The 16109-nt window shown below is 46.0% G+C and overlaps 1 protein-coding gene across 7 annotated transcripts in view; it reads left to right on the top strand.

Annotated features, from left to right (window-relative positions):
- The first annotated feature begins 4860 nt into the window (after window positions 1-4860).
- LOC137333486 (protein MTSS 2-like) overlaps window positions 4861-16109 on the top strand; it is a 175412-nt gene continuing 164163 nt past the window's right edge. For all 7 annotated transcript variants that reach the window (XM_067997652.1, XM_067997649.1, XM_067997647.1 and 4 more), the window contains exon 1: window positions 4861-5654. In XM_067997652.1, the coding sequence (XP_067853753.1) occupies window positions 5583-5654 (72 nt within the window). In that variant the 5' untranslated portion in view covers window positions 4861-5582. The remainder of the gene's footprint in view (window positions 5655-16109) is intronic.

Genomic DNA, 16109 nt, shown 5'->3' with positions numbered 1-16109 from the left:
CAATGGCTTCGGTCTTCCCAATATTTAGTTGGAGGAATTCATTGTTCATCCAGTACTGGATGTCGGACAAGCAGTGTGACAAATCAGACAGTGGAGGGATCACGAGAGATGGTGGTGAGGTAGAGCTGGGTGTCTTCAGTGTATATGTGGAACCTGAAGTTGTGTTTTAGGATGATGTCACCGAGGGGCAGCATGTAGATGAGAAATAGGAGGGGGCCAAGGATAAATCCTTGGGGGATTCCAGAGGTAACGGTGCGGGAGCAGGAAGAGAAGCCGTTGCAGGTGATTCTCTGGCTATGACTGGATAGATAGGAATGGAGCCAGGTGAGTGCAGTCCCACCCACTGAACGACAGAGGAGAGGCATTGGAGGAGGTGTGGTCAACGGCATCAAAGGCTGCAGACAGGTTGAGAAGGATGAGGAAGGATTGTTTACCATCGTCACAGTCACATAGGATATCATTTGTGACTTTGATATGGGCCGTTCCAGTACTGTGGCGGGGTGGAAACCTGATTGGAGGGATTCAAACATGGAGTTGCAGGAAAGATGGGCACGGATTTGGGAGGCGACAACATGTTGAAGGACATTGGAGAGGAAAGGGATGTTGGAGATGGGGCAGTCGTTTGCAAGGACAGAGGAGTTAAGGGTGGGTTTTTTGAGGAGGGAGGTGATGACAACACATTTGAAGGGGAGGGGGACAGTATGTGAGGAGAGCGAACCATTAACAATATCAGCTAACATGGGGGCCAGGAAGGGAAGTTGGGTGGTCAGCAGTTTGGTGGGAATAGGATCGAAGGAGCAGGAGGTGGGTCTCATAGTCAAAATGAGCTTGGAGAGGGCATGAGGGGAGATAGGAAAGAAACTAGAGAAAGGTGCGAGTTTAGGGCAATGGCAGGGGGGAACCTTAGGGGAGGTTTGGCTTGGTGGGCTGGGGAAGGGAGGGAAGCGACAGAGGCATTTAAATGGATGGTCTTAGTGACAATCTACGAACAAACGAACATACGAATTAACAGCAGGAGTAGGCCATTCGGCCCCTCCAACCTGCTCTGCCATTTGATAAGATCATGGCTGATCTGATTGTGACCTCAACCCTACTTTCCCGTCTACCTACCTTTGACTCCCTTGTTAATCAGGAATCTATCTAACTCAGCCTTAAAAATATTCAATGACCCTGCCTCCACCGCTCTCTGGGGAAGGGAGTTCCACAGACTCACGACCCTCTGAGAGAAAAATTTTCCCCTCATCTCTATCTTAAATGGGAGACCCCTTATTTTTAAACTGTGGCCCCTAGTTCTCGTCTCTCCTACAAGGGGAAACATCCTCTCAGCATCTACCCCTTCTAGTCCCCTCAGGATCTTATATGTTTCAATAAGATCACCTCTCATTCTTCTAAACTCCAGTGTATACAGGCCCAACTTGTCCAACCTTTCCTCATAAGATAACCCCCTCATCCCAGGAATCAGTCGAGTGAACCTTCTCTGAACCGCCGCTAAAGCAATGATGTCCTTTCTTAAATAACGAGACCAAAACTACACACAATATTCTAGGTGTGGTCTCACCAATGCCCTGTACGACTGCAGCAAAACATCTCTACTTTTATATTCCATTCCCCTTGTAATAAATGACAACATTCCATTTGCCTTCCTAATCTCTTGCTGTACCTGCATACTAACCTTTTGTGATTCATACACTAGGACACCCAGATCCCTCTGTATCTGAGTTCTACAATCTTTCTCCATTTAAATAATATGCTGCTTTTCTATTCCTCCTGCCAAAGAGGACAAGTTCAAATTTTCCAACATTATACTCCATCTACCAAATTTTTGCCCACTACTTAACCTATCTATATCCCTTTGCAGACTCCTTATGTCCTCGTCACAACTTACTTTCCTATCTACCTTTGTGTTATCAGCAAATTTAGCAACCATACATTCGGTCCCTTCATCCAAGTCATTGATATAGATTGTAAATAGTTGAGGCCCAAGCACTGATCCCTGTGGCACTCCACTCGTTACATCTTGCCAACCTGAAAATGACCCATTTATGCCTACTCTCTGTTTCCTGTTAGTTAACCAATCCTTTATCCATGCTAATATGTTACCCCCTACACCATGCGCTCTTATTTTGCGAAGTAGCCTTTGATGTGGCATTTTGTCAAAAGCTTTCTGGAAATCCAAGTACACCACATCCACAGGATCCCCCTTATCCATGTTGCTTGTTACTTCCTCAAAGAACTCTAATAAATTAGTCAAACATGATTTCCCTTTCACAAAGCTGTGTTGACTCTGCCTGATTGCATTGAGATTTTCTAAGTGCCCTGCTGTAACCTCCTTAATAATAGATTCTAGCATTTTCACTATGACAGATATTAAGCTAACTGGCCTGTAGTTTCCTGCTTTCTGTCTCCCTCCTTTCTTAAATAGAGGAGTTACATTCATTATTTTCCAATCTGTTGGGACCCTTCCAGAATCTAGAGAATTTTGGAAAATTAATCCCAATGCATCTAATATCTCTGCAGCCACTTTTTTTGTATCCCTAGGATGAAGTCCGTCTGGACCTGGGGACTTGTCAGCTTTCGGTTCTAATATTTTTTTCAGAACCCTTTCCCTGGTGATTGTAAATGTTTTAAGTTCCTCCCTCCCTTACACCTCTTGATTCACTATTATTTCTGGCATGTTATTTGTATCTTCTACAGTTAGGACGGATGCAAAATACCTGTTCAATTTATCCGCCATTTCCTTATTCTCCATTATTAATTCCCCAGACTCACTCTCTTTTCCTTTTTAAATACCTGTAGAATCTCTTACTATCTGATTTTATATTTCTAGCTAGCTTTCTCTCGTACTCTAATTTCTCCCTCCTTATTATTCTTTTAGTCATTCTTTGCTCTTTTTTATATTCTGTCCAATCTTCTGACCTGCCACTAATCTTCGCGGAATTGTATACTTTTTCTTTCAATTTGATACTATATTTAACTTCCTTAGTTAGCCACAGATGGTACGTCCTTCCCCTAGAGTCTTTATTTCTCACTGGAATGTATCTTTGCTGAGTGTTATGAAATATCTCATTAAATGTCTACCACTGCACCACTACTGACCTATGCAATAACCTAATTTCTCAGTTCACTTTAGCCAGCTCTGTCTTCATACCCTCATAATTGCCCTTATTTAAGTTTAAAACACAAGTCTTATACTTACTCTTCTCTCCCTCAAACTCAATGCAAAATTCAATCATATTGTGATCACTGCTGCCTAGAGGTTCCTTTACAATGAGGTCATTAATTAATCCTGTCTCATTACACATTACCAGATCTAGAATAGCCTGTTCTCTGATTGGCTCTAGAATGTGCTGCTGTAAGAGATTGTCCCAAAAGCATTCTATGAACTCATCTTCCAGGCTACCATTGCCAATCAGAGTCTTCCAATCTTTATGTAGATTAAAATCACCCATGATTATCGCTGTTCCTTTCTCATAAGCCCCATTATTTCTTCCTGTATTCCCTGTCCTACAGTGTGGTTACGGTTAGGGAGCCTATAAACTACTCCCACAAGTGACTTCTTGCCTTTACTATTTCAGATCTCTACCAGAAATGATTCTACATCTTGGTCTTTAGAACTAAGGTGATTTCTCTCTATTATACTCATGTCATCCTTAATTAACAGAGCTACCCCTCCACCTTTTCCTAGCTTCCTGTCCTTCCGAAATGTCAAGTACCCTTGAATATTCAGGTTCCAGCCTTTGTCATCTTGCAGCCATGTCTCTGTAATGGCTGTCAGATCGTACATATTTATTTCTACTTGAGCTGTCAATTCATCCATTTTGTTATGAATGCTACGTGCATTCAGATACAAAGCCTTTAGTGATGTCTTTTTACTATTTTTGCAACCTCTAGCCTTATCTGCTGGCGCACTCTTAAGTTTGCACGCTCTGTCCCTTCCTGCCATTCTCTGATTATCATTTCCCTTATTGCTACCTTGCCCTCTTGCCTTGTCTTCTTTCTTTAATTTATCACATCTTCCCTTATTTGATCCTTCGCCCCCATTATTTAGATTAAAGCCCTCTCTACCGCCCTAGTTATACGATTCGCCAGAACACTGGCCCCAGCACGGTTCAGATGAAGCCCGTCCCAACGGTACAGTTCCAACTTTCCCCAGTACTGATGCCAGTGCCCCATGAATCAAAACCCATTTCTCCCACAACAATCTTTGAGCCACGAATTTAACTCTCTAATCTTATTTACCCTGTGCCAATTTGCTTGTGGCTCAGGTAATAATTCAGAGATTATTACCTTTGAGGTACTGCTTTTTAATTTAGCCCTTATGTACCTATATATTTATGTAAGGATTCATGTACCTATATATTTGAGGGCGTGTGTCCCTATATATTTATTTGAGGGTACGCGTGCCTATATAGCTGAGGGTACATGTACATATATATTTGTTAGGGTATAATTTGTTAGGCTATAATTTTTATGTGAGGGTATATATACCTATATATTTATGAGGGTACATGTTCATATACATTTTAATTATTTCTCTCAGTGTTGATTTCTGCAATTTCCGATCATCATTCTCGTTTAGTTTGAGATGAATCCACACAGGTCGCACGAAATTAACGTGCGATACAATATTTCCACGACCTGAACCTTGAACAACAGTCGCTAGTGGCGGACCACATCTTACAATGATCCACCCGTGTTGCAGAGATTGTTGTGTGCCCCCCCACCCCAATACCCTCTTGATCTCGCTCCCTCTCTGATGGCCAATGAACTCGGTGTTTCCTTGGCCATGTGACACGTTCCCAATGTGGGCGGGGCTGGGCGGGGGGCGGGGCTGGAGTTCCGACAGACCGAGTCGGCCGGGGTTCCGTCCAGCGGATTTCGCTACATTGTGTCTGTCGGCCGCTTCCATCCCAGCAAATCCCTTTGGCAACACTGTGTGTGTGTGTGTATCTATCGAGCGGGTTCGGTGCTGCAGGGAGCTCCCATTCCCAGTCTCAACAGCCACACTATCTCCTCTCTCTCTCTCTCTCTACCTCCTTTTTCTTTCTCTCCACACATCCCCCCCCCCTCCTCTTGTCTTTCAACTATCTCTTTCATTCCGAACGCTCTCTGCATCCCGTCTTCCTTTGATTTCTCTCTCTCTCTCCTGATTTTTACTGTTGAGAAATCATGGCTTTGGAAAATCATCATCTGCCTTTGGGATTAATCGAGTTGTGAAACTGAAAAAAAAAACCTGCCGTGTGCTCTCCTCCCCTTCTTCGGCGCGCGTGAAATTGACGAGAGGGTGGTTTTTTTTTTGTAAAACGGGGGAGGGGGGAGTGAAACTGACGAGAGGAGGGGAGTGATTCCGCGCAGAGTAAACTACCCCCCCCCTCCCTCCCTCCCCGCCACTTCCAGTCTCTGCCGCAAGCCCGCTCGTCTGTGCCCGTGACCGACCATTGAGCAGAGCTGCTTGGTTTGCAGATTATCGTTGTCACCTTTTTTTTTTACTATCGCACCGCGTGGAAAAGGGACAAACCCATCCCCACATACACGCTAAAGTGGATTGAAATCGTGGTGTTTTATTTTTTGGATGTGCAAAGATGGAGACGGGGATAGATAAGGAATGCGGAGCTCTCGGTGGGCTTTTCCAGGCTGTCATCAATGACATGAAGGTAAGATCACAAGTGGGGTGGGGGTGGGCATGAGATGGATGGCTCGGTTTGAACGTTTAAGTGAGGTCCTTATCCTTCGCTGCAAAATTGGCTACAAATACATTAAATCGGTCACCCTGAGTGATTTTTGCCACTTTAATTAAAGCTGTCACCCGTGAGAACTGGGCTGACCATTTCCTCCCAAGCTGTGATTTAAATAAATGCGAAAAAAATCGTAGCTTAATGTAAATAAAACGTGTCTTGCATTGCAACACTGAACTGAGGGACTCCAATGTCTTATTGAAACGTCCACTGATACATAGGCGATTGATTTATTTTTGGAAGGGGGATTTTTTTTGTTTTATTCCACTGTATCGTGGATGCTCCTTCTGATTATATGTGTGTGTGTGTGTGTGTGTGTGCAAGGGAGCGAGGGGTTGAGCCGTTTGATCGGCTGCCGGTTTGCGGGCAGCGAAGATCGGTGAGCGCCGAGAAAGAAAGGAACAGCAAATTGAGCCCGGTGGAGGGGAAATAATATTGTGCCCTTGTTTTGTGTGTGTGTGTGAGCAGCAGCTGGAAGCGGAGGGAAGAGCGAGGGAATGCGGGCTGATGAGGCTTTAATATAACGCAGCATCGTTAAAACAAACAGTAAATGGAGGGAGAGATTGTCAATTTCAGTTTGTCGTCAATTTCAGTTTGTCGTGTCACTTTCATTGAACTATTTCCATTAAACTAACGAATAGACATTTATTTACAGTCGGACAGAAGTCCCTTTATGCGGGTGTCCTAATTATTTGAAACTGACCCGCACGATTGACTTGGGATTATTAATGTATCAACATTTCGATTAATCGATTAAGTGTCATTGAGAGCGATTCATAACATTCAATTTCTAAATTAATTATGATGTGGAGATGCCGGTGATGGACTGGGGTGGACAAATGTAAGGAATCTTACAACACCAGGTTATAGTCCAACAAATTTATTTTAAAATCACAAGCTTTCGGAGATTACCCCCTTCGTCTCCGAAAGCTTGTGATTTTAAAATAAATTTGTTGGATTATAACCTGGTGTTGTAAGATTCCTTAAATTAATTGTTATGGGGTGCGATGTTAAAATTCAGCGTCCAGTTCCCCCTCCCCCAGAAACAAAAAACTAGCTTTGAGAACATCGGCGCACAGTCACTGACCTGAGATATTTCACTAAAAATGAACATACCAGGTCGCTGTGGGCCGGACTGGTGATGATTCAGTAGCTCTCTTTCTCCACACAAGTTTATAAATCGCTTTACATGGCTGTTAAAAATATAAAATAACTCAATAGACATTGAAGTGACTGCAAAATGGCCCCCTCCCCCTGATTTCAACGGGATTTAACCTTTGGGAATGTTAACCATTTCTCAAAATATATTTTTGTCTTCCTTTTTATTTACAGAAAAAATACGGTTCAAAATTACTTTCTCTTGGAAGCCCACCAAATATTTGGTAGTTATGTGCATTTTTGGATTGCACTTTTTTTTTTAACTGGTTATATTTTGTAATTACACTCTTTACCTGGTGATGTGATTAAATCACTGTTGCCAGTAACTTAAATATCAAAAAGAGAAGTCTCTACTTTATCTGATTTCCCCTGTTCTACCAGTATTTTTAAGGCAAATGCCTGGCGGGGAACTCTACCCTTTAAACTGACCTTGGCACACACTTGCTGGTTCTTCTGCTCCAAGGCAACCGTGCCCTATATTTCTGTCAAGGCAGCCTCTTGGGACTGATGACAGGATTGTGGAATTAACAAAAAAAAATTATCCTTTCCAGCCCTGCGAGGGTATTTTTGTTGCTAAGTGACCGTTCAGTCTTTTACTGTGTGGCGTATCAGACTGTGCTGTATTTACAGAATAGCAGAGTTGTCACTGGGATTTCACTAAAGTGCTGAACTGATGGGCTTGTGATATTTACACAACATGTGTTCCTGAACTGAAGGATTATAGATTCTGCCCTTCCGGTCTTTGGTTTGTCTGGAGACTATTGACTAGGGTGTAGTACTGATGGGTACAGGTCTATCTCTGTATAATACGAGGGTACAGGTCTGTTACTGTATAACACTGAGGTACAGGGCTGTCACTGTATAACAGGGGGCAGTAGTGGTGGGGGCAGGGCTGTCACTGTATAACAGGGGGCAGTACTGGTGGGGGTAGGGCTGTCAGTGTATAACAGGGGGCAGTACTGGTGGGGGTAGGGCTGTCACTGTATAACAGGGGGCAGTACTGGTGGGGGTAGGGCTGTCAGTGTATAACAGGGGGCAGTACTGGTGGGGGCAGGGCTGTCACTGTATAACAGGGGGCAGTACTGGTGGGGGTAGGGCTGTCACTGTATAACAGGGGGCAGTACTGGTGGGGGTAGGGCTGTCAGTGTATAACAGGGGGCAGTACTGGTGGGGGTAGGGCTGTCACTGTATAACAGGGGGCAGTACTGGTGGGGGTAGGGCTGTCACTGTATAACAGGGGGCAGTACTGGTGGGGGTAGGGCTGTCACTGTATAACAGGGGGCAGTACTGGTGGGGGTAGGGCTGTCAGTGTATAACAGGGTGCAGTACTGGTGGGGGTAGGGCTGTCAGTGTATAACAGGGTGCAGTACTGGTGGGGGCAGGGCTGTCACTGTATAACAGGGTGCAGTACTGGTGGGGGCAGGGCTGTCACTGTATAACAGGGTGCAGTACTGGTGGGGGTAGGGCTGTCACTGTATAACAGGGGGCAGTACTGGTGGGGGTAGGGCTGTCACTGTATAACAGGGTGCAGTACTGGTGGGGGTAGGGCTGTCAGTGTATAACAGGGTGCAGTACTGGTGGGGGCAGGGCTGTCACTGTATAACAGGGGGCAGTACTGGTGGGGGTAGGGCTGTCACTGTATAACAGGGGGCAGTACTGGTGGGGGCAGGGCTGTCAGTGTATAACAGGGGGCAGTACTGGTGGGGGCAGGGCTGTCAGTGTATAACGGTGCAGTACTGGTGGGGGTAGGGCTGTCAGTGTATAACAGGGGGCAGTACTGGTGGGGGTAGGGCTGTCACTATAACACTAGGGTGCAGTAGTGGTGGGGGCAGGGCTGTCACTATAACACTAGGGTGCAGTAGTGGTGGGGGCAGGGCTGTCACTATAACACTAGGGTGCAGTACTGGTGGGTACTGGTCTTTTACTGGAGGTGATATCGATGGGATTAATTTGAGGGGATAATGAATTAAGAGTCAAACAGGAAGTGTTTTGGCACAGCATTAAAGTTTATTGACTGAAATGTGATCAATTCCGATGATCTAATTGGTACTAATACACTAAATAATCCCAATTTATACCCAACACCCATGAAAACTAGTGATTTCTTACCTAGTTTGGGGTAAATGTTGTAAATATCAAAGAAGCAGTGGTGTGCACACATTGGGATTTCTCCCATTTAAAGGAACATTGTCTCTGTTTAAAAAAAATGTTTGGATAGTGTTTAATAATTTCTCATAAAGATTGTGTCCATTTAAAGGAATCTGACACACATTTTAATTTAGGATTTTAGTGAGGATGCACTGCAGCATGTTACCACGGTTACTTCAACAACACCTCCCTCCCCCGAGTCGTCATCCACTGAGAAGGACAAGAGTAGCAATGTCATGGGAATTCCATCACCTCCAGGTTCCCCTCCAAGTTGCACACTATACTGACTTGGATATATATCACTGTTCTTTCACCGTCACTGGGTCAAAGTCCTGGCACTTCCTACCTCACAGCATTGTGGGAGCAACTTCACCACACGGACTGCAATGGTTCAAGCAGAAGGCCCACAGCCACCTTCTCGGGGCAGCTTGGGGTGGGCAATAACTGCAGTTGCCCACATCCAACGAACAAAGAAAAAATTGTTTTTATTTTGGCAATAGTTTATTTGGTAGCTAAAAACTGATCTAAATGAGGTTAGCACTGCTTTATAACTGTACCATGCACAATCATGGAGAGGGATAACAATGGTTTATAGCTGTACCATTCATTGTTCCGGAGGTTGCCTGTGGTTTATAACTGTACCATTCACGGTCCAGAGGCTGACTGTGGTTTATAGATGTACCATTCACAGTCCCGGAGAAGGTTGACTGTGGTTTATAGATGTACCATTCACAGTCCTGGAGAAGGTTGACTGTGGTTTATAGATGTACCATTCACAGTCCCAGAGAAGGTTGACTGTGGTTTATAGATGTACCATTCACAGTCCCGGAGAAGGTTGACTGTGGTTTATAGACGTACCATTCACTGTCCTGGAGAAGGTTGACTGTGGTTTATAGATGTACCATTCACTGTCCTGGAGAAGGTTGACTGTGGTTTATAGATGTACCATTCACAGTCCCGGAGAAGGTTGACTGTGGTTTATAGACGTACCATTCACTGTCCTGGAGAAGGTTGACTGTGGTTTATAGATGTACCATTCACAGTCCCGGAGAAGGTTGACTGTGGTTTATAGACGTACCATTCACTGTCCTGGAGAAGGTTGACTGTGGTTTATAGATGTACCATTCACTGTCCCAGAGAAGGATGTTGGGGGTTTCGGAGAACGTGCTCTTGCGGAAACTGGTTCTGTCACTAGGAAGAGAGGCTTGACTCATCCGCTGGATGTCACAAATAACTCTGAACAAGAGGTTAGCAGAAGTTTAACCATCAGCTGGGGCTGTGACTTAAGTGGACAATTGTTTGTTTCCTGCTGAAAATTGCAAAGCAAATTCACCATTTAACTATTTGAGCACTGAATGTCCTTTCTGATGCTCTTTCCCTCCCCAATCCTCTTGTATTTCTCCTTTATTGTCCCTCCTTTTTCTTGCCACCTTTCTCCCATCCCTCCCGTGGTGGCATTAACTCTCACTGGGGCACAGTTCCACGGGCCTCAGGTGCCAAATATATATCCTGGATTAAAAGAATGCCACTAGATTGGCTCTGAGTCTCTGATGGTAACACTTTCACCTTTGGCACTATTTCAGTGCCCTCCTGACTAGTCTCCCACCCTCCGTGAACTTCAGCTCATCCAAAACTCTGTTGCCCTTATCCCATCCCACACTAAGACCTGCTCATGCATTACCCCGTCCTTGCTAACCGACATTAGCCCCTGACCTCCCAATGCCTCCAATTTAAAATTCTTGTAATTGTGCTTAAATCCCTTCATAATCTTGCCTCTTCCTATCTCTCAAGCCTCCTCCAGCCCTACACTCCTCGCCCCCCCTCCCAAACTCTCCATTGCTCCAATTCTGGCCTCTTGTGCACCCCCCCCCCCCTCAACCTGTTTCCCTTCACACCACCATTGACGGCCGTGTCTACTTCAGCTTAAACCCTATGCTATGGAATTCCCTCCCTAAACCCCTGTGTCGATGCATCTCCCTCTCCTGATTTAGAACCCACGTCTCTTACTGAGCTTTTGGTGACCCATCCTCCTTTGGTTGTTGGTTACACCTCTGTGAAGGGCCTTGGGATGTTTTTCTTAAGTTAAAGTTGTTGTATAAATGCAAGATAGTAAAGATCGAATTTGCATTTAAATGGCACTGGGAGAACTATTCTGCTCGTCAAATAGTATCCTGGACCTTTTACTTCCACCTGAATGGGCAAACAGAGCCTTGGTTTAACACCTCCTACAAACAGTGCAGCGCTCCCCTCAGAACTCCACTGAAATGCCAGCTTGGATTACAGTGCTAACACTGAGCCAAGCTGAGTTTTGGGGCCTTACACCGAGGTTTGAGCTCATTATCTCGGCTGGCACTCCAGTACAGTACTGAGGGAACGCCATATTGTCGTAGATGCTGTTTTTTGGATGAGATGTTAGGGCTGATTCTTCCCCTCTTTTCCCTCCTCCTCCCCCCCCCCCCCCCCCCCCCCCCGCCCCCCCCACCGCGGATCGAGCTCTCCCAGTAAACAGAGGAAAAGGAGCACTGGACAAGAAATCGCAGGTCTGCAGCCCTGCATTGTTCATCATTAATTTCAATGGCGAGAAAGTCCTGGGTTTTGGGTCTGTGATTTCCAGATACAGTGCCCCTTCTAAGTGCCACTCCACGCCAGGAGCGTACGATCGGGGAATTGGCCCTGTCAGCCTTAACTGAGATGCCCCCACTACCAGTGGTTCAGATCATTGCTGAAGGCCCCACAGTATAGCAGGGACTTCTCCTGGTGTCCTGGGGCAACAGTCCTCCCTCACCCAACCCCACCAAAAGCAGATTAGCAACTCATTCATCTCCTTGCTGTTTGCTGGATTCTGTTGATGCAGAATGGATGCCAGATTTGCTTACTTAATAACAGCCTTTATACTTCAGAAGTAATTAATTTTGAGACATTACAACATAAGGCGCCAGATAAGACACATGAAAGTATATTATTATGGGATAAAAACATAAAATGCTGGAGAAGCTCAGTAAGTGAGGCAGCATTTGTGGACAAAGATACAGAGTTAACGTTTCAGGTCGAAGAGCTTTTGTCAGAACTGGAAGATGTTAAGAGTTTGTTTTTAAGCAAGTACAGAGCCAGGGAAAGGGGGGAAAGAACAAAAGGGAAGGTCTGTGATAGGGTGGAGTGCAGGAGTGATTAAATGACAAAAGGGATGATGGTTGCCTTCCAGTTCTGACGATGCTTTACTATGAGTTGAATTTTTTGGAGAGTTTTGTGCACTCGGTGCATCAAGCAGTCCCAGAGCAGGTGTAGCTCGGTTAGATGCCGAGTAAAGCCTCCTTTACACTTCCCCAATGATGGGTGTTAACCATACTCTGAGAAGAGCCCCCCCTACTACACCAATGTGAGTTTTTCCACTTCCCACATTGGCCATCTTGATTTTTTTTTTTAAAATTCATTCATGGGATGTGGGTATTGTTTAGGAAGGCCGGCATTTATTGCCCATCCCTAATTGCCTTTGAGAAGGTGGTGGTGAGCCGCCGCCTTGAACCGCTGCAGTCTGTGTGGTGAAGGTTCTCCCACAGTGCTGTTAGGAAGGGAGTTCCAGGATTTTGACCCAGCGACAATGAGGGAACGGCGATATATTTCCAAGTCAGGACGGCGTATGAGTTGGAGGGGAATTTGGAGTTGGTGGTGTTCCCATGTACCTGCTGCCCTTCTCTTTCAAGGGAGGTGCTGCCGAAGAAGCCTTGGCGAGTTGCTGCAGTGCATCCTGTGGATGGTACACACTGCAGCCACTGTGCGCCAGTGATGGAGGGAATGGGTGTTTAGGACTTGTGTTGTAGCATCTTAACTGCTGCCTGCATTGAGATGAGGGAACTCGGCACAGAGCAAGGATTGAATCAGGATCTTTACTGGTTTTGTGCCCAAATCGGGCTGGGCATTCGATCACTGAGCTAACAGAGGAGCTTTTATTATGTTTTCTATGATATCCTACAGCTTCTTCAATGCTTGCCAGGCCCACAACATTACGTTTTTTTTAAAAAAAGCAGGACACTTCTATTAAAGGGTATAGATTCTATATTACAATAAATAGTAATCTCAGCAACAGCCATCATAAGCAATAATTCAATCTCTCTGTGCTCCTGTCACCGAGAAAGGTCCACTGTGAGGATTGATGATACTATTTGAACTCTGCATTGAATTACTGCCTTGCCAATTCTCTGCCACTGTAGATTGTTTTAGATTATCTGCTCATTTCTTTAGGATATGATATTTAATGTGGAACAGAGATGAGATATTTCAGTAACTGTTGCATGTCTGAAACATACTAAAGATAAAGTTGCCCGAAACATTTTTTTTGAGATAATCTGTTGATCTGTTAAACTTATTTTTGGTAAGAAAAACTTTATTGAACAACAAACAGGCTTACAGTGAATCACAATGACTTGTATTGGGCCATGGAGACCATGATTTCTGGCCTGTGCTGAGTTACTTTTTAGCCGGAGTGGTTCAGAGATACAAAAGCTAACCAAGCTAATCCAGGACAAAGCAGTCCACTTGATCGGCACCCCATCCACCACATTAAACATTCACTCCCTCCACCACTGGCTCACTGTGGCTGCAGTGTGTACCATCTACACGATGCACTGCAGCAACTCGCCAAAGCTTCTTCGACAGCACCTCCCAAACCTGCGACCTCTACCACTTAGAAGGACAAGGGTAGTAGATGTATGGGTATACCATCACCTTCAGGTTCCCCTCCAAGTCACACACTATCCTGACTTGGAAACATATCACCATTCCTTCATCGCCACTGGGTCAAAGTCTTGGAACTCCCAAGCTAACGGCACTGTGGGAGAACCTTCACCATACGGACTGCAGAGGTTCAAGTAGAAGGCCCGCCACCATCTTCTCAAGGGGCAATTAGAGATGAGCAATAAATGCCAGCCTTGCCAGCAATGCCTACATTCCAAGAATGAATTAAGAAAAAAGTAACCCAGCCTCAGCGCCACTGGGGTACAGGCCTCTGTTGCTTTGTTGCTTCAGCTCCCAGAACATTCTGTTGGGGGTGGGGGGTGGTGGCATATGACAACAGTCTGGTGATCTACAGTTTACTTTGTTCCTTACTTCCTGCAGGGAGACCCCTGGACTCTGCTCAGCTCCATGCTGCACCATTGTCCAGAATGGTGCAGGTTCATTTCCCAGTCACCCCATCTCATTGCACAAGGCACTGTATTTGAAAACACCAGAGGAATAAGGCCATTTGGCCCAATTGATCTCATCCTTCTACAATGTCAACTCTACTGTCTTTCACCAGGCAGGGCCATAGTTTAACATTTGTTCCGAAGGCCAGCACTTCCAACAATGCAGCACTCCCTCAGGAATGCAGTGTAGTGTCAGCCTAGATTGTGTGCACAAGTCCCAGAGTGGGCCTACAACCTTTTTTTTTTATTCGTTCACGGGATGTGGGCGTCGCTGGCGAGGCCGGCATTTATTGCCCATCCCTAATTGCCCTTGAGAAGGTGGTGGTGAGCCGCCTTCTTGAACCGCTGCAGTCCGTGTGGTGAAGGTTCTCCCACAGTGCTGTGAGGAAGGGAGTTCCAGGATTTTGACCCAGCGACAATGAAGGAACGGTGATATATTTCCAAGTCGGGATGGTGTGTGACTTGGAGGGGAACGTGCAGGTGGTGTTGTTCCCATGTACCTGCTGCTCTTGTCCTTCTAGGTGGTAGAGGTGCTGTCGAAGAAGCCTTGGCGAGTTGCTGCAGTGCATCCTGTGGATGGTGCACACTGCAGCCACAGTGCGCCGGTGGTGAAGGGAGTGAATGTTTAGGGTGGTGGATGGGGTGCCAATCAAGCGGGCTGCTTTATCTTGAATGGTGTCGAGCTTCTTGAGTGTTGTTGGAGCTGCACTCATCCAGGCAAGTGGAGAGTATTCCATCACACTCCTGACTTGTGCCTTGTAGATGGTGGAAAGGCTTTGGGGAGTCAGGAGGTGAGTCACTCGCCGCAGAATACCCAGCCTCTGACCTGCTCTCGTAGCCACAGTATTTATGTGGCTGGTCCAGTTAAGTTTCTGGTCAATGGTGACCCCCAGGATGTTGATGGTGGGGGATTCGGCGATGGTAATGCCGTTGAATGTCAAGGGGAGGTGGTTAGACTCTCTCTTGTTGGAGATGGTCATTGCCTGGCACTTGTCTGGCGCGAATGTTACTTGCCACTTATGAGCCCAAGCCTGGATGTTGTCCAGGTCTTGCTGCATGCAGGCTCGGACTGCTTCATTATTTGAGGGGTTACGAATGGAACTGAACACTGTGCAGTCATCAGCGAACATCCCCATTTCTGACCTTATGATGGAGGGAAGGTCATTGATGAAGCAGCTGAAGATGGTTGGGCCAAGGACACTGCCCTGAGGAACTCCTGCAGCAATGTCCTGGGGCTGAGATGATTGGCCTCCAACAACCACTACCATCTTCCTTTGTGCTAGGTATGACTCCAGCCACTGGAGAGTTTTCCCCCTGATTCCCATTGACTTCAATTTTACTAGGGCTCCTTGGTGCCACACTCGGTCAAATGCTGCCTTGATGTCAAGGGCAGTCACTCTCACCTCACTTCTGGAATTCAGCTCTTTTGTCCATGTTTGGACCAGGGCTGTAATGAGGTCTGGAGCCGAGTGGTCCTGGCGGAACCCAAACTGAGCATCGGTGAGCAGGTTATTGGTGAGTAAGTGCCGCTTGATAGCACTGTCGACGACACCTTCCATCACTTTGCTGATGATTGAGAGTAGACTGATGGGGCGGTAATTGGCCGGATTGGATTTGTCCTGCTTTTTGTGGACAGGACATACCTGGGCAATTTTCCACATTGTCGGGTAGATGCCAGTGTTGTAGCTGTACTGGAACAGCTTGGCTAGAGGCGCAGCTAGTTCTGGAGCACAAGTCTTCAGCAGTACAGCTGGGATGTTGTCGGGGCCCATAGCCTTTGCTGTATCCAGTGCACTCAGCCGTTTCTTGATATCACGTGGAGTGAATCGAATTGGCCGAAGACTGGCTTCCGTGATGGTGGGGATATCGGGAGGAGGCCGAGATGGAT

This window comes from Heptranchias perlo, chromosome 16, assembly GCF_035084215.1.
Source record: "Heptranchias perlo isolate sHepPer1 chromosome 16, sHepPer1.hap1, whole genome shotgun sequence".
Classification (NCBI taxonomy): Eukaryota; Metazoa; Chordata; class Chondrichthyes; order Hexanchiformes; family Hexanchidae; genus Heptranchias; species Heptranchias perlo.
The sequence above is the reverse complement of the archived record's forward strand: the minus strand, read 5'-3'. Positions and strand labels throughout refer to the sequence as shown.